General features: G+C 39.6%; 3 protein-coding genes and 1 gene segment (V, D, J or C); 1 reads left to right on the forward strand and 3 right to left on the reverse strand.

Moving 5' to 3' along the window:
* Positions 1-811: 811 nt before the first annotated feature.
* Positions 812-10,903, reverse strand: nacc1a (nucleus accumbens associated 1, BEN and BTB (POZ) domain containing a). Of its 2 annotated transcripts, none has more exons than XM_077619905.1 (8): positions 10,508-10,903; positions 7,436-7,589; positions 6,889-7,161; positions 5,844-6,471; positions 5,550-5,717; positions 4,938-5,043; positions 4,737-4,834; positions 812-4,175 (listed from the first exon to the last, which is right to left on the reverse strand). In XM_077619905.1, the coding sequence occupies exons 2-8, from the start codon at positions 7,559-7,561 to the stop codon at positions 3,871-3,873; spliced, it is 1,704 nt and encodes a 567-aa protein (XP_077476031.1). In that variant the 5' UTR covers positions 7,562-7,589; positions 10,508-10,903; the 3' UTR covers positions 812-3,870. The 2 variants fall into 2 exon arrangements, with proteins under 2 accessions (XP_077476031.1, XP_077476030.1); XM_077619904.1 differs by having other exon boundaries at positions 5,550-5,720; positions 10,508-10,902.
* LOC144089068 (thyroid hormone receptor alpha) overlaps positions 10,085-25,971 on the forward strand; it is a 68,207-nt gene continuing 52,320 nt past the window's right edge. For 9 of the 10 annotated variants that reach the window (XR_013304998.1, XR_013304995.1, XR_013304996.1 and 6 more), the window contains exons 1-5: positions 10,085-10,228; positions 12,306-12,430; positions 15,731-15,888; positions 15,986-16,093; positions 20,076-20,210. The gene's annotated coding sequence lies outside the window, so the exon portion shown is untranslated. The remainder of the gene's footprint in view (positions 10,229-12,305; positions 12,431-15,730; positions 15,889-15,985; positions 16,094-20,075; positions 20,211-25,971) is intronic. The other variant, XM_077619910.1, reaches the window with a different exon arrangement.
* LOC144089071 (uncharacterized) lies at positions 14,004-25,466 on the reverse strand. The gene is made up of 13 exons (XM_077619920.1): positions 25,412-25,466; positions 25,030-25,341; positions 23,472-23,522; positions 22,386-22,679; positions 17,079-17,402; positions 16,689-16,985; positions 16,306-16,617; positions 15,946-16,230; positions 15,534-15,860; positions 15,129-15,446; positions 14,581-14,865; positions 14,347-14,495; positions 14,004-14,195 (listed from the first exon to the last, which is right to left on the reverse strand). The coding sequence occupies exons 1-13, from the start codon at positions 25,452-25,454 to the stop codon at positions 14,187-14,189; spliced, it is 3,006 nt and encodes a 1,001-aa protein (XP_077476046.1). The 5' UTR covers positions 25,455-25,466; the 3' UTR covers positions 14,004-14,186.
* On the reverse strand, positions 19,596-20,801 carry LOC144088217 (Ig heavy chain C region, secreted form-like). The segment is given in 3 exon segments: positions 19,596-19,978; positions 20,059-20,376; positions 20,459-20,801. Coding segments are annotated over 3 exon segments (1,023 nt in total).

Raw genomic sequence — 25,971 nt, forward strand, 5'->3', positions numbered from 1 at the left:
AATAATTATTCAGGGAATTGAGCATCAGTTGCATATTCACCATCTTGAAAGAGGAAAGTTATTTTTTTGCTGAGTATAATGCCTTTCGATGAAAATATGAACTCAGGCTAGATTTTCCTTACTCCTAAAGTAAATATGCCCTTTGGGACACATTGTCAATGTTTGACATGCCCAAAAGAACATGTTTTGTTTTCACAGATAAAGTCAATTTAGCAGTTCTACTGCTCAGATGACTGAGTTGAATGCATTCTTTTAATTGACCTACAGATGGCAAGACTATCTTATAAATATTGTGTTAATTGTGTTGTTTGTTTTACAGGGAATGCAACACTTGATTGCTATATACTCATATATAGAAGAAATGAAAGTGTAGATCATATTACTGGATTACTTTTTCCTCTTCACTGGTAACCACACGCGCACACACAAAGCAATTATCATAAATTGATATACCGTATTTAATTAATGTACCGTATTTTCACGACTATAAGGCGCACTGCATTATAAGGCGCACCCTCAATGAATGACACTTTTATTTTTTTCCCATATATAAAGCACACTGGATTATAAGGCACCCTGTCTATTTTGGAGAAAATTTAAGACTTTTAAGTGCGCCTTATAGTTGTGAAAATACGGTACTTTATGTTAATGATGAATAAATGAGTAAATATTGTCATATAGACAGTTCTCTAGGAAATGTGCACAGTTTTACTTTATTCCAACAATAGTGGTTAGTGGTATTTTACACATTGATTACTACAAATATAGAGCAAAACACATGGCAAAATGAAAACAAAGTTGAAGGGACAAATTGTTACAAATCCTTTATTAAGATATTCATCTTTGAATCCTTTTGGAGACGTTGTCTTTATTTTACAGCTTGTTAATGTGCAATTACCGTCGATAATGTTGGATCACAGTTACAGGGCTTTCACAAAGTTATTGGCACTTGGAACACAGAAGAGGTGGACCGGTGCTAATGGGGGATGTACATGGGGGCAAGGAGCAAAGGAGCCAGGCCAGTACTGCGAGGTTTGTGAACAAGCAGCGCCGTTTCAGGGTAAATACTTGATATACCTCATGCTGTGAGTGTACAACAAACAATCTTACCTCTACGCGTGTCTATGCATTATATACAGTATTCGTCTATACATGTACAGTATATATCATATTTATATATGTACCATTGTGTGACACAAGTATCTCCATGCTATACCACACCTTATCCGTTCAAGTCTGTAGGTCTACATGTGTGAAGTGTGAACACATTTTGAAAAGGAAGAAAGTAAAAAAGAAAAAAGAAAAAAATGACACATTATTGGCAAAGGCTATCACATTAAGTTTCACCTTGAAAAACCCTAAAACCGAGTTTGTAGTTGGAGAGGCCAGAGCCGAATATTGAATGCATTCTGAGCGGACTGCTGACGTAAAAGCAAGGAAATGCTTTCCTCTTTGAAAATAGTGCTGAATCACAGCTGCTACTGCCCTTTAAGTCAATGACTCATGGCTCCAAAATGAATCTAGATAAGTATGTCTATGCATCCTTATTAAACAAGTGTCTCTCGTCACAATTATCCTCGGTTTTAGGAGTTTGCCAGTCTTGGTTAACAAAATTCTTACACAATTATGTTCAATCCCCAAAATGTTTCTGATCCCATATTATGAGGTCATTTAAAAACAGATGGCAAATAAAAAAAAAAGAACAGTTGGAAAACAACATGGCAAAAGAGTTTGCAAGAATTTCAAAGTGGAGTCCAAAAACAACACTGCCAATGCTGTGAAGGTGAACGAGACACCTGGAAGCACAACAGTCTTCAAAAGATCCTGCAGAGGTAAGTGGAGTGCACATATGAGGTTTTGTAGTTATTTACTGCTTAATCCCAAAGTACTGCATCTTTGTTTGCATGTTTTTTTTAAAATCTCACAACACACATTCTTGTCGTTTCAAAAGGATAAGGTGGCGTGTCGCTATCATTTGCTGCTTATCTAAGTGAGGTTGCGCTGCGTAGGACAATTAAAAATGAACCGTAGCAAGCCACTCCCATTTACACTGCAACTGTCTTGAGGAGGGAAAAAAAACAACCTTCATACCTGAACTGTTGGAGCTGTGAGGATATTCCTGAAAACGCACACGCACACTTTCAACTTGAATGAGCCGCACATATGATTGAGTAACAAAGTCACGTGATATCAGGAACCTTAAATTCATCAGTCTTGACATTTAAAATGGGAACGTGCAGATGTGCAGGGGTCGGGGGTAATGACAAAATCTATCTAAATGGGTTCTATAGTGACAAAACACTTCTCATTAAGGTGCACAAACCACCAGTCCCTCTCCCTAAGGTGCAAAAACCTCCACCCTGCTTCATATGAAGGGACCTTCAAAATATAAGCCACCAGCTACATGTACCCACTACCGAAACACACAGATTCTCCTGCACATACATCCATACACACAAAAACAACATTTGAACTGGAGCGATATTGCTTTAAACTCCTCCATCCTAACCCTTTATTGATTTCCATTTAAAAGGCACGTTCCAATATTCCACAAATATTACCTCTGGTTATTTTGCATTTCAGTTACAAAATGTAACCAGTTTTTCCCCACCCGTAACATGATTTGAATACAAAGTACAGTAGTCATTTAATTGGGGGCCATTACTTCCCTGCACAACATTTTCAAAAAGGTCAAACTATCTGAAATCATCAAGTCTTGCTTCTTTTGAGCTCATGAACAGACGATGAAATGTTTCAAAAAATAGCAGTTCTACTGCTCATTCCATCCTATTAATATACTAACTATTATAACGTTATGCCATTGGGGTGCTGTGGTGCGTTATCATTCCTCTTTTTACTGTAAAAAATAGCACTTCACCCCATTAGTTGCCTCCTCCTACAACAACGTTGAGAATTTAAAACAATCCTCATCCCCGCTCACACGTGTGGGTACGCATTTAAATATAGCTTTTCTTCTAAAAATAGGACCATCTTTGATTACCTGTTGACTATAAAATTCTGATTAGAATCATCTAAGTAGAATGCTGCTCCCAGTCTCTCTTGATCACCATTCAAGCTTTCTAAAAATATAGAAAACAAAGTGGATATATATTTAGGTAACACCGCGCAGAAAAAACACAACAAAGGTTGATTTTGGTCGAAACCATTTGAGGTGGGGCTAAGAGAACGTGAAGACTGATGAGTGGTGGATGCAATGAGGAGATTTTTTCAGTTAACATTTACCCGCACAAGCAGGCATTCTCGCAATGCCCCCAAGGCTTACATTCAATGCATACCGCTAAATATGGAAAGTAGTTTGAGCATTTATTTGCAACCCATCGTCATGTACTGCTACCCTCGTTGTCTTCAGACACAACACAATTCAACATACCGGCAAAGCGACGAAGATGAATAACTGCGGCTTGCTCGTGTGCTAAATTGCCTTTACGAACGAATGAACTTTAATTGAATATTAAGGCTATCAAATAAATACTCAAAAAGCTTAATAAAGTCAAATGAGCATTCATTCAATATATATGATAATCCGGGTACTAGCAGAAAGAGCTTCAAAGAGCTTTCAGTAACAAACTCACTACTTTCCATGCAGCCAACCTCTGCTATCAAGTCATCCCACCCACTCTACTGGGAATGTATTTATGAATATGCAACAACAAATGTGCTTACACACCTTAAAAAGACAAGGCTGGGAAACCGCTCATGCTCCCCCTCAAGACGCTCCGTGATACAGTCCGAACAGAAAAGCAAAGGTTTTTCCCCCCCCATGTCCCGATTACAGCCGTAGCAGTGTTATATAGACAGTCATGTGAGAGGGGATGAGGCAAGCACGACTGGGGAAATACTGCGCTTTGCTCAAAATAACGCTCCGACATCCCCGCTCACGCCAGGTAGTGATTCACCTGAGGAGCCACCCGACTCTGCACCGGCGGAGGTTTCCAGTGAGGTGGGGTCAAAAGGCGGCTCACCGCCCAGGGTGTCGTCCTCTGCTTTAACGCCATCGGAGAGGAAGGCGGAATAAGCGTCGCTTTCGGCGATCAGGAGCTTGAGTTTCGGGATCCAACTCTTGCGGACCACTCGCCGGGCATTAGTGCACATGTCGGCAGCGATGGCGTTCATCTCGCTCTCTTTGAAACTGGTGGCAAAGTTCTGGCAGTAAACTGGGGAAAGGAAGGGGAGACATTAGCAGTTTTTTCTTCAGGCCTAAACAACCTCAGAAAAACTGTCAATTTCCACCACAAATACTCCGAGGACAATTACAAAACACAATTTTTTTTTAAATCGATATTCATATTTATGTACACCCACGTCGTCAGTGAGTCTAACATGGATGTAATAGAAATGCAGGAGAAATATTCTCTTTATTTTGCAACTTTATATTTTTTGCTGCTCTGCACTGCAGTTTACTGACGTACGTGGGATTAGTAGTTTTGCCCAATCGGTCTTCAGCCTCTATCGGACTCTTCCAAAGTCCTTTAGAATCATGCTTACATAACTTGCACTATATTTGGAATGTGACTATCTGTAGCATATATTTTTTGTTATTGACTCTGAACTGCATGCCCTTTTATATAGTATTGATAATTACTATAACTGTGTTAAGAGGTGGATTAAGTCTGGTGACAACCATTAAAGCAACATTTAGACTGACTGAAAAATACAATATAAGCAGTAAGCATGGTAGTTTGACAGTTGAATTCTCTCTAAAATTGTTCGCTCACATTTGACTGCATGTAGCACTCTGTTGTCCAGGGGCTTGCGGCTTGGGTCATTGGTGGATGAGCGGATGCCTGTCCCGCAGCTGTTGGCCAGCGTATTCCTGAGTAAATGCATGATTGGAAGGCCAAAATAAACAACTTTAGTTGTTCATCCACCCCTATGATTGGAGTATGAAAACAAAGAGGCATCCAGTGGGAAGCAACCTGTCAAAGAAGGCAGCCAGTAGCCTCCTCAGCAGCACCTTGTGTCTGGTCCCCGCACTAACATGACAGTTCATGAGCTGGGCTCGGGAAATAAAGACAGACGTACCTAGGTAAGAACACACACAGATTATTAGTAATGCAACACATGCACATTTCAATGTGATGTTTAGTGTCTCTATTTTTGTTTCAATGAAAATCTTTTTTGTTCTTTCAATTTAACAAAAACATCTGTTGCCATTCATGACGCCTCAATGTTCATAATTACATTTCTTAGACAAATGGTGTCATTTTTGTTGGGCGTACTAATGCTAATCATGACATCATTTGCCTGTGAATAATATGATGCAGTCTTGAATCTCATCAATTTTGAGATGAATTTGATGAACCCTCTCTTCACATCTGTTGTGACAGTCTGTTGAACCAAGTCAACATTTCCCTCAAAGTAGATGTTGCCTCACAATGACAAGGCGACTGTTTAGATGTATTAATTTTATGAGGCCACTATGTGACTCTAGTATGACAAAGAAGAAAATTCCAGCTGAAATTGAACCACATAATGCATGGATCCAAAACCCTTTGTACATAAAATACATATAAATTGGGCAAGCTTACCTGAGACCAGTTCTAGTTTCTCAGCAGGATCTCCTTCCTCATAGAGTTTGAGATGACAGCGGTTGCCTATCTGGGCAATAAGCTCTGCTGGGAGACAGGTGAGGTCTCGGCCACGCATACGGCCCCGTGTTTCTGTGTGATCGGGAAGAGCTTCGACTCGTTCACCAGCTGCTACGGAAACAACGTTGAAAGATCAGAAGCTTACTACACACTATTTACAAAGAGCCCATCCCATAATTAAACTTTTTTTTTTTACCCAAAAAAATAATTTGACAAAAATGTAACGTTCATTACCTACAGCCCCCATGTTGAGCATACTGTACATTGTGTACATGTTGCAGATTTGCCTGTACTGCTCTTCAGCACAGTCCTCAGTGCCCTCTTCTTCCTCTTCATCATCATGGTAGCTAATGGGTGAGTCACTAGCGTAGGTACTCAAGGTGCCTGGGCTGGCGCCCTCTGACGTGCCCGCACCGGACCCTGAGGTCCCGTTGGTGCCTATATGACCACTCATGCCCCCACTTGCCACCATTCCAGCCAGACTGGTTGCAGTGGCGCCCATACCCATGGCCAGTCCCAGAGCCGCGGGGCTTTGGATGGCGCTGCCTCGAACCGCCTCTTGGGAGTAACGTGCTGCCTTTCTAGCTCCGCCTCCTGTGCTGGAGCCCCCTCCTCCTCCGTCACGGCTGCTGCCACCCTCCCATAGTCGCTTGGCGACTGGAGTGCAGACTACTGAATGAGCGGTCGCTTCCGGTTGGCTCGTGGGATGCTCCGTCTTCACACGTGACACCAACGAGAGAGGCGTCAAACAGGGAGCCGGCCGGGCAGCGCCGGTACCGGTCTGCGTGATGGGGCTTTGAGGCTCAGAGGGTGGCGCCTCTTCTGTATTTAGACCCTGGGAATCACAACTGGGGGAGGAAACCTAAAGATGAACATGGACACAAGTTCTATATCAGATTATATTTCGGATGGTGTCATTTTTGTGGCAGCGTACATAACCTGTTATATGTTTGTGTCTTTTTTTTTTTTACAAAAGACACTCAGGGTGACAAAAAGCTTGACTGTGTGAGCAGGAAATACTTAATACTTAAGGATTGAGTGATTTAGTACACCTAAATGGCTTGAAGCATGCAGGAAGCTCGAAGTTATTTGTTTGTTTTACAATATTTATATTAGTGCCACTAAAACTTGACTCACAGTACATTTGGGACTTTGAAAATGCATGCATAATTAATTTTTTCCTGTTTTTCAGAACAACTGTTTGTTGACCAGATTGGGAATTCAACATCCTTAGACATAAGGACTCACCAAATAGAATTGAACGGCAATCGTATCATACCTTGAGGAAGAACTCCGTGCCTTTTTCCATGATTTGTTGGATCTGCAGGAAGCCGGCAGTATACATAAGGAGGAACTGGTCTCCCACGGTCATGCTCAGACGGCCTGTGTAGCAAAAGGCCAAAATCTGTTGAAAGCTCTGGGGCTGCACAGCCGGTGGAAGCTCCACCACTGTTGGGCTGGCCTCATTGCTGCTACAGCCTCCACTACTGCTGCTGTTGCTGAAGAGGTCCCGGAAATAAGAACTGCTTGCAGCCAAAACAGCACGGTGAGCCTTCAACAAAAGAAGTTGCACATACATTTTTCATTCAAAAAAACAAACACCAAAAAACCAACTCAAACTCAACTTATTTGTATAGAAAACCAATTTTCCACATTAACTTGAAGTGAACTACGGTGAATCCGTTCCAAGCTTCACAACAGTTTAGTCAAAAGCATTGAACAGAGAAATTAACAGGTGACAATGTTTAATTACCAAATGTCATTGTTTTAACTCGGATAATGTAGTTAGAATTGCTAGTAGGGGGGAAAAAGCAGCATAGCCCTACCTTGAAAGCATGCCCTTTTACCACCACGTTGATGTCGCAGTAAAGACCCTGCAGCCGCTGCTCATTCAGACACTCTAAAACGTTGTTGCCAAAGTTGGGGATCGCCATCTGGAGCGTCTGGGCCATGGTGCGCCAATGCACACCCACTAAGGCTCTTTTGGGGAAAAGACACAGAAAGAAATTGGCTTTTTAAGCATAGAATTGTCCCGAATAACACACCTTTGCACTGCAGTGCAAAATGGCACTAAGTTTAGATTTTTTCCAATTGTTCTAAACTTTTGATTTAAAATGTGGTTCTTAATAAGATTAAAGTAAGTGGGAGATTTTGGATGTAGATGTATTGTTGGACATATTTATGGTTTCTCAATGGCTATTTACAAATTGGGGGCTGAGCTAGAACTTGATTGCAAAAGTATCAATACTCTGTTGTTTGTTTTTGGATGTCTAATCATGATAAACTCATTTAAAGACTTAAAATAGATTTAGCATTAATAACCACATGATTGGACGTCTAGCTCTGTCAATTGCACTGAAAGATTTCATTGGAAAAAAGAGTTAAAACTTTAGTATCATGACATATTCAATGTACTTTTCCTATATGGCACACACAAGCCTTCATACATTAGTTTGACTGGCCCTTGAAAAGATTATATTTGTTTGAAATTTGGCAGATATTCTACATTCTATTAATGCTATATGTCGCATAGGCCTCTCATGAGCTGTCACTGCCAGAGCTCAATGAAAGCCTGGTTTATGTTCTGTCTTCTATGAACCATAAAATCCAGTGTCCTTAGTTAACTGGGTCATGTGCTATTATTCCCAGTTTTTGTGTGGCTTCGACAAACAGCGCATATCATGATTCAATTCACTGTACACCAAACATCCAAAAGCAAGCACCCCTTGTACTACACTCTTTCAAAGTCACTGTAGGCCTGTCACTAGGACATTTACCACAGGTGAATAAATATTTTTCCCTTCTCCACATACAATATAACCACTCATGCCTTTGCACCTCTATGGGATCCAAATTCCAAATTATAGGAGCATATACTGTACGTACTATGTACTACTTACTGACAAAAAAAATCTGAATAATCCATTATATGTAATGGACCACAATGAATTAGAGATCATTCAATTATTATCCACATTAGATATACCAAAACAGATTGCTAACTCAACGAAAGGATTTCATCTGGGCCAAAAAGTGGAACTTTAGAGAGTGGTCAAGGCTCAGAGAATTAAACCCTATTGAACATGCTTTTTACCTGCTGAAAACAGGACAGACAAAAGTAAACCCCTAACAACCAAAAAACACAGAGTGGGTGCAGTGAAAGCATCACAAAGATAGAATGCGCTATGCTGGTGGAGCAAAATTAAGTTATATTAATGTTAGACCATGTTATGTCTGTTTCAATACATTTGCTCCTCTAGAAATGTGGTTCTTGCTCATAATGTTAGATTTTAAGTTGTGGATCAGATGTACATCCAATAGTCTACATCGACTTGGATATAGAAACTTAAATAGTCCCCTGTCTCAAATCCCTCTTTAAATGTTAAACCCAAACAAAATCAAACTATTGTGGAAATATGGCCAGTAATGGCTGGTGAGAGAAGCCCCATCATATCCAAAGCCTTTCATTTGGGACTTCGCCAAGCTCCAGGGTAAAGAGAAATGCTCTCTTTGTCTCACTCGAGCTCCCTCTCCCTCATACTAAAACACAGATGCGCACACACCAACTCAAACAAACCCACAAAAGGCACAGTGACTCGCACACAGACAATACAGCTTGTTTACGGATTGGCGAGCCGCAGTCGCAGTGAGCACACATGCTTGCACATGAAGACACACAAACACTGGGTTTAGAGAGGAGTGGGCAGGGAGGGGGGTTACACAGTTCCCTCTGACAGTGAAAGAGATGTGACTGAGGGTTCACTGTGCATGTGTCTTTATGCGCCAAGGAGGGGCAATTGACTCTTGGAGAGAAGAAGGGGGATCATCCCAGGGTGCCCTTAAATTATCTCATCGAATCATGGCTGACAGCAAAAATAGATTGAACGTCTAGCACCGTCAATGGCTGCGTGCAATCCATTTTGACTGGGAGAGCCCCTATCAGAATAGATTGGACGTCTAGTGCAGTCAATGGCATTGAATGACGAGCATTTCCAGCCAAGCATTCCACTATAAAACAAATGGGCGTGCATTGCAGTCAAAAGCAGGCAATGAGTTAAAATAATGCCTTTCAACTCAGATTGGCTGTAAAACAGAAAAAGTGGGTCAAACATGAGGCATACTAAAGAGCTTTCCATCATTTTTTTTTTCAAAACCAATGACTTGCATGCTTTTTAATACAATATACTTGATGTAGAGACAGTAAGCACTTCTAAAAGGGAAGCAGCCTTTTTTTTAATGAAAACTGGACTGTGGAGAGTGTGGAGTCATTGCTGCAGCTGGCACACAATGCTGACTTTCTGCAGGCATTTCCTGGTTCGCCTGTGCCCGTCTGCACGTCTATGCCGCCCTCATCAAGTTAGGGCAGACGTGTCTGCTTATTCCTGCACTCAAAACCACATTGCATCGTGATTATAATTGAAACATCCCCCCGATGGTATTTGCACTGATATCTTTTAACCGAAAGGGATGCTGGGTAAATAAATAAGGGCACACGAGGACTCCGCACGGTGCCAGTCTACCAGCCGGCCAGGGTCTCCCGACTGTCGGCTGGCACCGGAGGCGACGCGAGGGCAAGGGAGGCGGCACGGGCTGGCAGCGAGACCCCCGACAACCGCAAGGTTGTACCCGATTCTGACGTACGGTTAAGATGAACTCTGAATGTGCTTAAAAGCCGATCGCTCGTCGATCCAAATTGTCCGGACAGTCTGGAGAGGCTGAAAGAAGCGTTTGTCGTCCCCCATTAACCGCAGCGGGCCTTTCGAAGTAGCTAAATGCTAAAGCTAACTGTTAAATATTTTGGGCGCACCGTCCTCCTCGTGTACAAGCGATCAAACCAAAATCAAAACATTTCCACGACAGTGCCCCCGAAAATGTGCAAACACGCGCCGATTACTTACTGTCTACGCGGGCGAGGTAGCTCGTCTGCGATGTCGCTTATCAAGCACCCAAATGTGGCTTATTTAAATATTTTGGTGATGGGGGAAATCGCTCCCCCTGCCAGTCTCCATTCTACCGACATCAACAGGTCATCCCGGGACACGCAGCAGCTGAGCGCGAGCCAGACGGAACCAGTGCGGCAGGGAGGAGCGAGGGGGTGGGGGTGGGCGCACAACAACCAGCAATTATTCCCAAGTGGCGCTAGCGAGGGCTGACTTGACGCACACCTGACCACCGCAGCATTTTGGCGTGTTTGTGACAAAGAGCAACATGGCGCGGACCATTTGTCGCGTGACTTTATGAGCGAGAGACGGCGGGGGGAGTCGAGACAACCTGGACCCGTCCCCCTCCTACTCCCAGACAATACATCCCCCACCTCCCCGAACTTTAAATGTCCCGTATCCGCCGGATTCTTCATCATCATCGTCGTCACCAACCTTGATGTGAAGCGCAGACGGGCCCTCCCACACTTCGCACCCCCTCCCTCATCGTTCCCCTGCCTCCCTCCTCCTCTTCATCCTCCCCCGCCGCCACATCCACACCTCCCGTCTCCCCTCCCGCATTCGAGACACTCGCTTAGCCCATTTCATTGGAAGTCAGTAGTATGTACCGTAGACCAATCGTCGGGATCCCTGAGGACTGCGAAACAGTGAGAATTGATGGCGCCGAGTTCAAGAATACGTTCTGCAACACTGTCATCTCATCTCATTTTCTGAATCGGTTTATCCTCACTGGGGTTGTGGGGGGTGCTGGAGCCTATCCCGAATGACTTCGGGCCGGCCAGAGGCGGGGGACACCCTGAATTGGTGGCCAGCCAATCGCAGGGCACAAGGAAGGAGACAAACAACCATTCACGCTCACAGTCATAGCTATGGGCAATTTAGAGTGTCCAATCAGCCTACCATGCCATGTCTTTGGAATGTGGGAGGAAACCGGGGTATCTGGAGAAAAAACATGCAAGGGAGAACATGCAAACTCCACACAGGTGGACCCAGCTCTTTCACTGTGAGGCTTCCGTACTAACCACTCATTCACCGGGCCGCCCGCAACACTGCCAGTGTGGTAGAATTACGAGAGCGCGAGACATGGAAGCGGTGGTCCTTAACAAAATCCCATTCAAAGGCCTACTAAAAAAAACGAAACAAAACATACTTAACCTCATATCAACCTGGCATCCATATATGTGGACATCACATTTTGGTCAATCAGATGGCCAGGGTGTCCCCCACCTTAATTCCAAAACTCAGCTGGGATAGGCTAAAGCACCCCCAACGACCCTTGTGAGGACAAAGCAATTCAGAAACAATGAATGAATGAAAAAAGTGGGGGGACTCGTACATTAAGCAAAATGTGATTTGCACAAATATGGATGCCAGATCATATATGTTTCTATTTAGGAAACCAAAGGTTTACGAGCATTGTGCAAAACCACACTGCATGTTTCATTTTTTTTTTTTTCCATCTCTCAAGTCAACTTCTGTCATGTTTTGTTGGGGTTGTGGGTGGATGGGTGTGTTTTTCCTTGTGTGTCCTGTCCGGGTGATTATGTATGTGTTCTACCTGCTGTGTCATTCCAGTGCTCCTCCCATGTGTGACCCAGGTGTTTGTAATTGTTTTGTGCCTATGTATTTCAACCCTGTGTTCTTGTCAAGCTGTGTCGTAGGTGTGCGTATGTGTCATCCCCGCTAAATTTGTTTCTTTGTTAATTTTATCCAGCCCTAAGTTTATAAGGTTATTTTTTGTTATTTTTCATTAAAGCATCCCAGCACACCGTTTTGTCGTTTGCTTCCTGCTCTTCTGGGTCCCTCACCGCTTCGCATCCGAAGACAACCATGACAATATGTTCCGTGATGGCCCTCTGCACAGAACTTCTAGCTGAGTATGTACGTATTTGTATTTTAATACCTTGATATACAATTTTCATGAAAATTTCTGTATTAAATGTGCTCAGTTAGCTTGTTTAAATTTCCACAACATAGTTTCCCACCACATCTCAAAGAAATCTAAATGTTTTATGACTGGTACTTTGGTACGTTTGGCTAACTGTGTACATCTAGAAGTACTATGTTTTTGTCCACTGATGCACAAACAATTTCCCAAACATTTTCAGCTGAGGTCCTCCACAGACACAAAACAGATACACCACATAAATCATTGTTAATACATCTGTATATGCTTCTAAAATAATAATGGATTACCTAATGGACATTCATTTATTCCTGTGCACATATATTGAAAAGCTTTTCCAAAGAGCTGTGTGCCTACTTCATAATCAGTAAGATAATACTTTGAAACATTTTACTGTGATGCAAGATAGTTATAACTCATGACCACACATTTTTAAAATAAATGTAGAGCATCCAACCAGGCTAAATGTCATTATCTTAGTAATGACACAAGTATTATTTTATATATTACAACCATGCCAGGTGCTCAAAAGCGCACGCAATGTTGTTGTTTGTTCAAAAATCTGACTTGCAGATGCTAAATTGGTAAAATGAGATTAAATTGAGGCACTGATGCTACCCCCTGGATCATTTTTTTTCAGTAGGACGACATTAACATTAGTTTCTACAGAAAAAAATCATTTGAGGGTCTGGTTTTCCATCTCTTAAATTGACACCGAAAGATGGCCAATCAAAAGTGTAGCTTGTTCCGAGTCCAGGACAATACTGTGGCCAAAGACCAGTCTCAAGCACCCTGTTGGGCCTGATGCCATGCTTCCCAATTGCGACCCTTTGGCAGTTAAATTGGCATCCGTGTACATCCCAGCAACAGCGTCACTGATTTGGGCTGGCTCCCTCAGGTCCCTAGCCAATCACATATAGTCAGAGCCAAATAATTCCAGAGGTAGCCAATAGTGGTTCTGGATGTGCTGAGTGTCATCCCTTCCTGTGGAAAGTCCTAAACCCACCATATGTATAGATTAAAAAAAGACAGTGTCTAGATATCAAGGAGCATAATTGTGTTTAAATACATGTTTATCAAAAATAAGGGATACATTCGGGATTTTGACTTTCCATAGAATGTTTCCTTTCCAGTCATGATATGTTTCAATTGATCAGCACTGCATTAAGCGTTCAAGCCACAGATGAGGCAGTTCAAACCTTGGCTCACTCTAGTGGTCAATGTGAATAACTGTTTTTGTTTAGTTACTGTATGTTATGATTACCCTTTTCAGGGACAGAGTGAACAGCTAGGTATTCAAAAGTTTGCACCTATGACCTTTATCCCTTAATAGAGCAAGTGACTGTTTTTGGTCATGTAAAAAAAGAAGTGTTTTTTAACTAATAAGGCTTTTAAAGTCTAGTGATTATTTTTGGTCATTTTAATATAGTACTTCAAACTCATAAGTCACGGATGAAAGGGTTAAAATAATCAAAATATTTTCAGATTATTTTATCATCAATAAATAATTTGAACTATATGAAGATCACTTTTTGCATAGACATTTTTTTATTGTGGGCACCTGCTAAAAGTAAAACTCAGCATAGTGATGGGAAACACAATATGTCAAATCTTGTTTATAACACACAAAAAACAATGACACTAATAACAAACAATATTTTTTTGACATGTCGGCAATCGTCTTGTGTTCCAAATGAGAAGAATGCACAGTATTAGTTGCATAGACAGTGTTTATTTAATCTGAAGGAGGAAGAGAAAGGAGAAAGTCAGAATCTCAGGGATTACACAAATAAGTATACATTACCGAATAATAATAAATATTAAGTGATCTTAATTCGCAATATATAGGAGAATCATTTTTAAAAACAGTAAGTAAAATACAATATCTCACCTTAACCAAGGTGGCCAAGACACTGTAGATAATGGAGGTGAGAAAAAGCACAAGGAATGTGGCAGACATATACCAGCTTTCCACATTAATATCTTGATTCACAACTGCATGAGCAATGTCATCAAATACATTGCAATCGGGTAGGATCACTGAAACGATTAGAAAATGTTAATTGCTGCAATATGAAGTGCAAAAAGCATGCTGCTTAAAGTATAGCGTATTTTTAAAATGTACCTGGATTTGTTACGTTTAGTGTCAAAGTAAGGGTTGCATGAGTCACTCTGCAGGTGTGGACCGCTCCAGGTAAAAGGTCGACTTGGGACAGTCGAAGTCGGCTTTGGATGCTGAACTTTCCGGCGGGGCCTCTACTAGGTTCACTTACATTGTAGTCTGTCAGCTCATTGGCGTCAAGAAACCAGGAGATGTTAATTGAACAAGGGCTGAACCCAAACACCAGGCATACCAGTTCACCTGAACCCCGAAGCAAGATTCCTGAAGGTTGGCTGAGAGTCACTGAAGCTGAGAAGCGAAGCCATTCAAAGGCATCAAAAATGAAAAATTAACATTTGTTTCCACATATCTCAAGCTAGAAAAAATTAAGTCACACCTTAACTAAGTGACCAAGATCTACATTTAAGGTTAGCACAAAATATAAGATTATATAAATTATGGTATCAATTTATGGTATGGAAAATGATGTAAACTGATGTCAATGGCAGTAAATTTATTAATATTGACTAACAACATATGCAAAAAAGCAATGTTAATAAAATTGAACTCACCAAACACATCCTCAATTGTGCTTTGAAAAGGTTTTTCAGATGATTCGTGCCTGACAGAACAGGAAAAGCGGGATCCCTGGTCCTCACTTTTGCTCACATTTAATCTGCTGCTCATTGAAAAAGTGCTGCTCCCAAAGTATTGCCATGAAGGGCTGTTGGTGTAAGAAATCAACGGTAGTCTTTGACCATCTTTCTCCCAGTAGACTATCTTGTTATCAGGGAAAAATCCAGACACCAGGCAAGTAAGTGCGAGGCCATCAGTGGTTGACAGCTCTGAGATGGTAGGAGGTATTATGCGTACTGTTGGTGGATACAAGTCTGAAGGAGCCAAACATATAGTCATCGTTGATGCTAACATGACTATTAGATAATGATAATTGCTAAACTAATTGCACAAAGCAATACCTCTGCTTTTACTTATATAGCCCTCGTAGGCCTTGTTGGAACATTTGTGTTTTCCCTCACACGTCACTTGTTTATATGAATCCCAGTCACTTGCCGACACATTGAGGAAGCTGCGAAAGGACTCTGTGCCATTGACGTGACTAGTAAGCTCCTCCATATAGGGAATCTGGAAATATTTCTTCCCATCTACTTTCCAGGAGATGGAGAAATCATGAAGATGGGTGCCAACCAAAAGACATGTGACAGTCACTAGTCCCTTCTGCTGTGACTCTGTGAGTGGTGGTCCATGAATATACACCCCCAGTGTTAGAGATGATAATGGGGTTACTGTTCAAGTACAGTGAATGGATATTAGGTAATATTTTTATATTCTATCATTTGCAATTGTTATACAGACTATGAAATTGTTTACCTGAACAGAAGCTGATGGTTTTTCTGACCTTTTTTTCCAGCCCCCTGTCATACACTTCACAGGTGAATCCTTTGCTGCTTTCCCACTCATCTTGGAGTACGTCGAGTTGACTCGCTACAGCCACACGTCCAACCGCATTCATGCTAAGGTTAGTCATTGATGGAGATCTTTGTTGAGACTCGGTGAACCACGTGATTTTAGGGTTAAAACCCCAGCCGTAGCATAACAGTCTCTGAAGTCTTGACTCTTCACGGGGGGTCAAAAAGATCTCAACTGTAGGCTCCACTGAAAAAATAATAATAATAATAATAACATATTGATCAGGTCTTTCGTAAAAGCTCCCCTGAATTCGCCTCTCACCAAAAATGTCGCCAATGGGACTTGACTGGAAGAAGCTAGAGAAGCCTTGGTTGACTTTGCAGCTGAAACTTGACTGATTCTTTACAAAAGCATCTGGCAAATTGAAATGTGGGCTGATAGAATGTGGGCCTTGGACTTTAGGGAGTTCAACATATTGTTTGTCAGAAATATCAACACCGTTAGCCTGAAGGGTGACGTAGAGATCTAGAGGATCAAGTCCGGTGACATCACATTCAAACACAGCGCTGTCTTTCTTCTGTAAATCAGTAAGCGATCGCCGGATCTCAACAGATGGAGTCTTGACTGCAGGCTCTGGATGCATGTGACATTATCAAAACCAAAACTGACTATTACTCTGAAAACCTTTTACAAATGCCACCTACCGGAAACGTCAATGGTCTCCTCAATGTCCGCAAGGCAGCGATGCTCCACTTTACATTTCACACTCTTCATTGTTTTCCACACATCTATCGATACCGTCAGTTTACTAACGATGTGCGATGCGTTGGTGTATTGGGTCAAGTGGTTATGAATATCAGATTTTCCCTCGAGTATCCATGTAATAACAGCATTCAATGCAGTGCGCACATAACATGTTGCGTTCACTTCCAATCTTTCCATTGTAGCTTCCTTCAAGCTAGGAATCTCCAAATGAATGGAAGGAGGATTGTTTACCTGAGCTGTCAGATGATATAGAATTTTTAAATAATAACATGCCTCTATTGCATTCACAAGATGTTTTAAATGTTAGACATTCATGCACACATACTTACTTTCACAAATACTTATTGACTTTTTCACTTCTACATTGTTTTGAATGGACCGGCATGTAAAACTTATGCCGTTTCTCCAGTCTCTCATATTTGGCTCAATCTCACTGATGAGAGTGAAGGTTTTGGCTGCTTCTTTCAAACTCTGTAGTTTCCTGCTCAAGGTTTGCTTGGGGTCGACCTTTTCACTGTCCCGTAGCCATTCAACACTCAGTGTCTCAGGAAAAAATCTACTCACAATGCAAATGAGTTTGACAGCTACGGATCCAAATGTATCTTCCCACAGTGAATATAGTGTTATTTCTGGGGACACAGTAGTACTCTCCACTGAAAATAAAAATAGACATCACTTTAAACTTCACTTATTTCGTTCATCAGTGTTGTATAACATTTCTTTATTCATAGCAACATAGTGACTATACATACCTTCACTTTGCTGCTTTGACTCTAAATGTGATGTCTTTAGTTTTTAAGGGCAGAGTTTTACTTTGACATTTTCTAGTGTTTAACAGTCAGGTGGAAACGAAGATGGCATGAAAGAGGAAAGACATCTGCATAAGCAGCATGCGAATGAACACACAAGCGCACACAAAACGAAACACTGAATGCAGAAGTCGTTCACAGTTAGTAGGAACTGTGCATGACTGACAGCAGGTGTGAGGGTGGCACATTGGTGACGAACACATTTAAATACTTGGCATGTTACATCTACTTTGTTTCAAGTCTGTTGCATCCAGGTGCTGTAGTCATGTTTTCCAAACAGCCAATAAGAAATTTAAATATGCAAAAGATACCTCTCTGCTGACATCCTTATGATATTTATTTAAAAAAAAATATACAGTATGCACATATTTTAAGAACAAATACCCATTATTTATATAGAAATGCAGTATACAGTTTAAGACTTTTTTTAATAATCGGACATAGGCTTTGTCATCATCATTGACTCGACAAAAAGCCTAATTGTCATCATACCCAGAAACTGTGTATGACGAAATTGGTAATTTTTTTTCATTTGACCTGAAAAGAAGATGAAGAAAATGGAGAAAATTAATACGTACCAACACGCAATAGTTTCAGAGTGTGTTGAGGTTGTTAAAAAAGAACCACATTTATAAGAAATAATTGGCTGCCACTGATTGATCTAGAAAGGAAAATCTGGAATCTCTTTTTATACATCAAAGGGTTGAAGCAGATGATTTAGTTTTGTGTAAAATTGATGAATAATATTCAAATTCGTGTGATATGATAAGTTAGCCTACATTTTTAAAGTATCTCCTAGAAAAATGTGTGTGGGTTTTTTGTCTCTAAACAAATCTAAATGACCATACACATTACAGTCCTATTATGATTTATTATCATCTTTTTTTCATCATTTATTTAAGTGTATTGATCCACTGTGTATGTCTTAGTAGAATTGTTGTGTTTTGTGTTGTAATTGTATCATAATGTTGTATTCAAACTTTCACAGTCTTATAGTAAGTATCTTATTACCTTGAAAACAGTTGTTCCAATGGTGAACACAAGTGTGATGAGGAAGAGAAATATGAAAGTAATTGCTGTGCTTCCCATCAAATCTTGCTCTGCATCTACATCGTCATTCCAATGGTGGTTTGTCCCCACCAGGAAGTCTAGTGGATGCATATTTGTACTTCAGTTACCGTTTCAAATAACACAATTGTTCCATTTTGAGCAATAGCTTAAGACTAGAGAACCTGAACTGCTTTTGAAAGACTCCAATAATTGTGTCTCATGTATGACTTCTATATTATTTGATCAAGGTTCAAATATAACTATTTTATCTATTGATTTTCATTCTGGGTGGCAAGAACCAGGAGAACACAAGACATGCACAATGACAAGTCACATAAATGTTGTTAATGTATCATCTTGTCCAACTTGGAAATACCTATATTGCACAGTTAAAACTAGTTTAATAAGTATAGTTGGTTGAAGTTGAAATTTATACCAATTTCACAGACTTTTCTTTATGGACAACCCAATTAAACGAGTCTATATGAGCTCAACGTTTTAGGTACTAAATAGAACTTGACATTAAGTAACCTGTAGTTTGAAGACAGGTTCTATTAAAACATTAGACTTCAAACTAGTACTTATACTGAAGTCCTATTTACTTACTAAATTGTCGAGTCACGGCATTATTATAATAATAATAATTATTCCTTTATTATTTTTTTAATGGCCGTTTCCATAAAAATCTAAACTCTCAAGTCATCAAGTTTCACATTCATCCGACTTTTCTCACTTTTAATTTTATTATTCATTGTTTAGCTGTCTTTTAAAGCCCTACCATTTGTTACATTACCGATAATCCAAATCACATTCAACAAAATAGACATCCTAAAAACAGACAATAAGGACAACTTTGCCACACACAACAATTGCAACATATTTTTTTTTATTTGGGTTTTAAATCTGCATTTAGAGAAAAGGCAACATGTTGATGAATAAGCAACAAACATTAAGAGCAAACAGGAGAAGACAAAGAGACGTAGAAGTCTACTGAGTCTTGCACATTTCAGCGTTATTCATATTATTATTGGCCATGTACGTTTTGGCAGAGAGGTACGTAATGGTCCTTGGAATGTATGGGCTTTTTAGAGATTCATGGTAAAAGATACAGCTATAGACCACATCATAACTTTTCCACTGCTCAAAGTTGAGTGTCAAATAGCTGTAGATTGTGTAAGAACCTTGGTTTTCTATCGGTATGGTGCTTTTGTGAGTATAGGTAGAATTTACAGGCTCATCATCGATCAGCCAAGACACTAGAAAGTCACGAGGAAAGAAGTCTTTTGCAAAGCAGGTCAGGGTAACTGTGTCTGTTTTAACGTGTTCCACTGGAGTCATCATAAAAACTGAAGGACCGCGAAGTGGTTTTCCTGTAAAAATGCCGAAAGGTGCAAACTCAAGTCATGATAAATTAAGATAATGTTTTGCTGGAAAATGAGAGATTTCTTACCAATGTCTCTTTCGTAGGATTTCTTGAACGGCTCGCTGAAATTTGGAAGCATCACAACGCAATTGCGCTTCACCCCTTGCCTCCATTCGTCATATGTGATGTCAAGTGGAATGCGAAATACTCCTGTTTCGCCTGGTGACGGGGATGTTAAGGTACCAACCATATTTTTCCCGTCCTTGTTCTCCCATGAAATATTCTCCACGGATGACTTGTTGACTTTAACTTCACATATTACCTTTCCTGTTTTTTTCAAAAACATCTCCTCCATAGTCGGGCCTGTGATTTTAATCCTTAAGTCTGTACCTGGGAATTGTTCACCTGTTGAACATATAATGATTTAACTTAATTTCTTTTTTTTTTATCCCTACACTATAGAAATAGCATTGAAAAAAATACTCACAAGGTGAATCAGACTCAGGTTTTTGGGAGAGTGTTGATCTCATTGTAATATCTCCATCTTCATCTTTGCCTCTAAACTCGCACGTCACTTTTGTGTCACTAGACCACTGATTGGACTTGAGCGTGAGAATAGTCGTTACGCTGTAAAGTGTTGTTCCATTTGCGTCTTTTCTGGCCTCTGGCTGAGTCTTGATTTCATTTATTCGGTCGAAAGTGTCTACTCCGTTTTTCAGCCATTTGACCTCGTAAATATTTGGGGAAAAATCTTGAGCAAAACAGGCAAAAGAGAGCTCTTTGCCATCAGAAGAGGACAACACTTTCATAGTTGGTGACCTGTAGACCTCTGGAAAAAAACATATTGACAAATATATGTTTTCACAAGACAAGACTGCACATACATACATTACAAGAGCACACATGATGACAAGACTGCACATACAGTTTATACACAAGCACACGTGATAGTGAGCGCATATTCTCCTGTTTTACAAAGTGCTGGACTTAATAATTATTCTCACAAATGTCTCTGTGAGTGGAATGAAAAAATGATTTCCGCTACAATTTGTCTACTATTTCCCACGTGTGCTTTGGCATACAGAGTACAGACGCTCCCCTACTTACGAACATTCAACTTACGAACAACGGTACATACGAACATGTCTGCAAATTGCGTTTAAGTCCAAAAATGTTCGCAAGTCCAATTTTGTATTTCGCGTCTTTTTCGGAGTAGTACTTCTTTCCGCCGCTAATACCGACGCCTGGCGCTGTGAGAGCTCAGCTCACCCAGCATCTACCTTCTTCGTTGCAATGCGGAAGTGCGTGAATGTATCTCCAGTGTGCAAAGAACCTTTTTCATTTGTATCATTAAAAATCTCATGCATCCAATATTGAATATGGTTGGTAAAAAGCTAAAGGCTTCTATTGAGGGAGTTGCAAGGAAGAGGCAAGCCATTTCATTTGAAACGAGTGGCAATAATAACGAAGCTTGATGCGCGTGAGAGTGGTGAGCGTTGCACATTGAGTACCATTTATAAACAGAAAGATCGAGCAGCAGGACCCAAATATTGAACGTTGCACAAAGTTTGCAAATCAATTGAATGATGCCATACAGTGCTACTGCATCATTTATGATGAAAAAAAGAAGAAAACTGTGCAATCGTCATTAGGTCGCTTCTTTTGGCCAGTTTCTAATACATAAATCTATCTCTCTCTCTACAGTACTGTACATATTCTCTCCATTTTATTAATTTTTTTTTTTCAGTACAAACCAATGCGTGTTACTTATACAAGCCTTAAACATACAAATGCACTTATATAAACCTTCAATATACTTATATAGGCCTTAAACATAAATTATAATACAAAATATAGCACTAAATCAACTTACAAACAAATTCAACTTATGAACAATCGCTCGGAACCAATTGCGTTCGTAAGTTGAGGAGTGTCTGTACATGTTTCCAATGAGACAGGCAAGCATAGACGTATCAAATTAAAGCTATAATAACTGAAGATGCTGCAGTGAGAAGAGAAAGCAAGAATATATTTTTTTTGGATAAATGCAGCTGAAGAGGCTTAAGCAATTCCTTTCCACCTGTTGTTATTTTTACGATATTGATGGAATGTATAAAAACAATTTCAATGAGTAACCGTTTGTTAGATGTCATATATATATATTTTTTAAGATTAGCTGATGTAGATCAACTATTTCAAACTTTTAACGTGAATCAGCATAGTGGTTAAATGACCATAACAACCTTTGTTTTTGTTTTATTCAATTGTTATAGCAGTTCCCCTGATAGTATTATGAACCCCCTTATAAAATCTATTAACTTCTCCGTATGGGCACAATTACCATATACATTTACAGAGATGACGTCTTTTCAAACTTAGGTATAGTACAAGAATTTCTTGCAAAAATATATTACCTTCTGTCTTGGTGATCATGGCTTCTACGTCTTCAGTCGAATGTTTGGCAAGACATTGGAATTTTGCCCTGTTATCCCAGTCCTCTCTCTTCACTTGGATTTGACTGACTCCCGTGTAGACGTTGTTGTATTCTACTGAAGGAAACTGAATAAAGTCACTCAGGGCAGTTCCGTCTTTGCTCCAAGTAAAGGTCAGTGGAGAAGGTGAAAAGCCAGTAGCGAGACAGCCAATACTAAACGTGGCAGCGGAGCTACATTCCATCAGAGGAAAGACTGTCGGTTTAATCGGGGGACCTACAAGAAAAGCAAAAGAAGGGTGGGGGATGTTGTTGAATAAACCAAAATGTAGTACTTGGCATAGGCAAGCTAAATGCTGCATGTTAACTCATTTCTATTCTTTTGCATTAGCAAAATCCAAATTATTTTATTAGTAGGTAAATTAAAATGCACTTTAGTCTTTTTTTTAATAAAATGTATTTTGTTCACTCAATATTCTGAAAAAGCAATAATTTGAGATGAGACTTAACATTTTACAAGATTTCCACTTTTAAAACCAAGACAATCACTTTGTATGATATTAACCCCAATTAATGTATTTAATCTTACATTTTACTTAATTGCAGTTGCAATTTACATTGATGATAGTAACGGTAAACTTGAATCTAATGTATGTTAAAATAAACAGCCACACAAGCAATAATTACCATATAATTATGAAGTTTAACATCATGTGTTTCCCCTGTCATTTTATTTGCTAATGAGTAAATTCTCAAATTGACACGCTGACAAAAAAAACTTTTACACTGACTAACCGTTAAAAAGACAGAATTATCATGATGAAATAGTGTAACATAAGACTATATCCAGTTATTTCCTAAGTCAACAATAACATTACAGTAATGTTTAATGAGCAAAAATTATTACTTACCAGATGTAACTGTGACTTGGGTTCCATTACCCCAATAAGCTAACGCACTAATCACATTGACCAGCTACAAGTGTTTGGCATGTCAAAAACTTAAAAAAAAAAAATTAAAAAGACTTTATAAGACCATATTTTAAACTAGAAGAATAGAAATTACTCACCAGATGTGACTGTTACTTGGGTTCCTTTTCCCCAGTAGTCAAAGAAGTAACACAATGATACAATGTAATCAGTTGACAGTGCAAATACCAAATAACAAAAAAAAACTGACAGGGGAAAATAGTTCTTTAAATATTAAGCAGTTTTACATCATTGTGAAATGTTTATGAGTTTCTGATAATTAAAAGATAAAAACAATATCCTAACTGTGGTAGCCACACCATTTTAGAAAGAATGACTGAACAGCTGGTTCTATGTGTGATGGGAAGATAAGTATAATAGTCTAGCTATAATTTCATTTCCCCATTGATTGGCAAATGAATTCCAGTGTATAGTGTTTTAACCATCTCAAGTGGATTTGATTAAAGAAAAAAACTATGAGAAACTGCCATTTTAAAGTGAAAGGGAATTATTCAAATGATCACGGGTTTTTGCTATGGTGTGTAACACTGTGGTCCCAAATATGTTGTAGACACAATGATACACGCCCTTTCAAATACCTTTGCGCTCTAAAAAAGGAAAAGACAGTGGGACTTGTGCTTTTTTCACAGTTTGACTGATTTATACTTACAACTTATTTGTTTTTTCTCTTTTTCTGACCACTGACGGCCTGTTATGTTTTTTAAGGCTATAATTATCTGAAAATCGGTCAGATCAACAGATGCCTATTGAGCCAGATGTTCTCCATTTTATTCTTGCAACCTTAACATTTGTTTGTTCTTTGATTTCTGATATAAAGAAAAATGTAAAATGCACTTCCAAAAAATGTTACATACGCTCCAGTGCGACTTGTCTATTTATGAAATATTTATTATTCTCTTAATTGTATATATTCTTTACCTGGAGCAAAATATACTTAGGTGCGACTTCCAAAAAAAACCTCAGGAATTATTATGTAAGAATTTGACCATTAATATAAAGGTTTTATTTATTTATTCACATTATTAAATATCACACTATTAATATTGTTATTTTCATTTGTGTGGTTCTAATTAAAGTAGGGATTATTTTTTGTTTTTTGAGGGTATCGTAGCAGGCTTTATTGTGTGTTGAATGGAAGTGTATTTTGCATAGATGGTCATGTCATAATACTGGTTTAGTGCTCTTGAACTCACCACAATCGGAATATTTGACTCAGAGGAAACCTCCACCTCCATGTTGATACCCCAGTTGAACTTTAAAATAGAATTTTTGATGACGGATGAACCTTGGAAGACAATTTCACTCAAATAAGTGCTATTGAAGTGATGTTTTATCTTTAGTTTTGTTGTTGTTGTTGTTGTTGTTGTTGTTGTTGTTTGTTTGTTGCTGAGACCAAAGCTAATTGCCTCTTGTGAGGATAGTCAATCGAGAAAATGAATGATTATTTTATTTTGTACCAAAGCAATAGAAGAATTGATTGGCATGTTTGCAAAAATACTATTTCCCTTTTAATTCCTCTTTAAACAAATGTTTATCTTTGGTGATTCTACTCAAACATTTTTGGGGGAAACTTTAGAACTCCCTGTTTCAATCTCTGTTAAGAGTTTCTGTTTTTGTTCAAGCTTGCTCATGGTTCCTGTTGTTGTGTGTCTCTGGCACAGTAATACATGCCAGTGTCTCCAGGCTGCATATTCTGTCCCTGTAGAGTAACTGTTTGGCTCGAGGGGTTTAGTTCAATACTGAACTTGTTTCTCAGGGTATTTTCATAGAGGGAGTTTCTAGTGTATTTGCTCCCAATCCATTCCAGTCCTTTCCCTGGAGGCTGCCTGACCCATGCAGTGGAGTAGCTATCCACACGATAAGACACTTGACACTCGATGTTTAACAGCTGACCAGGCTGGAGAGTCACATGTGGTGGTGACTGGTTTAACTGTTCTTGACCCTTGAGACCTGTAAAGAAAAACATGGTAAATGTTGAATGTTAGCAGTCAAAGGGATTGTGTAGCTACGTGACACTCACTGGAGACAGCAGCGAGCAGAACCAACAGAGCTATGTGAAACATTGTTGGGATCAAAGTTTCCCCGATGAAACTGCCCTTCCTCGAGATACCACTGCCGGTTATATAGCATACGCGTGGGGCGGTCACTTTGCAAAGTGGCACAGTATATGCTTTTAAAAACCGCAGTCTTTTTTATGTGTAACTCTATAGTACTACTTCATAAAACTAAATAACAATGGATTCGTATGGAGTCTATTTGTAATGCTTTATCCATTATTTTTTTCATATGTTTTCTTTTTGACTTTTCAAAGTGTTTATGGTACCAGGAGCTTAGATGAATACATATAAATAGTCTGTTATTATTTTCAGATTACAATATAGACAAATATGTATTCATTGGCTGCTATTGGCGCCGATAGACATTCTATGCATATTGATTGACATTTTGACGATTGAACATGTAAACTGGATTGTCTAGCACACATTTACTGTAAATGTAAAATTTTGATTAATTTAAATGTTTGATTTCTAAAATAGCGCTTCGCAAAGTTATAAGATTGTGCAAGCGCCCATCATGCTG

Source organism: Stigmatopora argus, chromosome 14, assembly GCF_051989625.1.
Source record: "Stigmatopora argus isolate UIUO_Sarg chromosome 14, RoL_Sarg_1.0, whole genome shotgun sequence".
Classification (NCBI taxonomy): domain Eukaryota; kingdom Metazoa; phylum Chordata; class Actinopteri; order Syngnathiformes; family Syngnathidae; genus Stigmatopora; species Stigmatopora argus.

Excerpts from the sequence above, each read along its gene's own strand:
- nacc1a (XM_077619904.1), bottom strand. The coding sequence starts at position 7,561 with ATGGCCCAGACGCTCCAGATGGCGATCCCCAACTTTGGCAACAACGTT. Across the intron at positions 5,044-5,549 it reads GAAACTAGAACTGGTCTCAG|GTACGTCTGTCTTTATTTCC; the intron begins GTAAGCTTGCCC and ends GTTCTTACCTAG. Across the intron at positions 4,176-4,736 it reads AGTGCTACATGCAGTCAAAT|TTTACTGCCAGAACTTTGCC; the intron begins GTGAGCGAACAA and ends TCCTTTCCCCAG.
- LOC144089071 (XM_077619920.1), bottom strand. The coding sequence starts at position 25,454 with ATGTTTCACATAGCTCTGTTGGTTCTGCTCGCTGCTGTCTCCA. Across the intron at positions 22,680-23,471 it reads CCAAGTAACAGTCACATCTG|GTCCCCCGATTAAACCGACA; the intron begins GTGAGTAATTTC and ends CTTTTCTTGTAG. Across the intron at positions 15,861-15,945 it reads AACCATCAGCTTCTGTTCAG|TAACCCCATTATCATCTCTA; the intron begins GTAAACAATTTC and ends GTACTTGAACAG.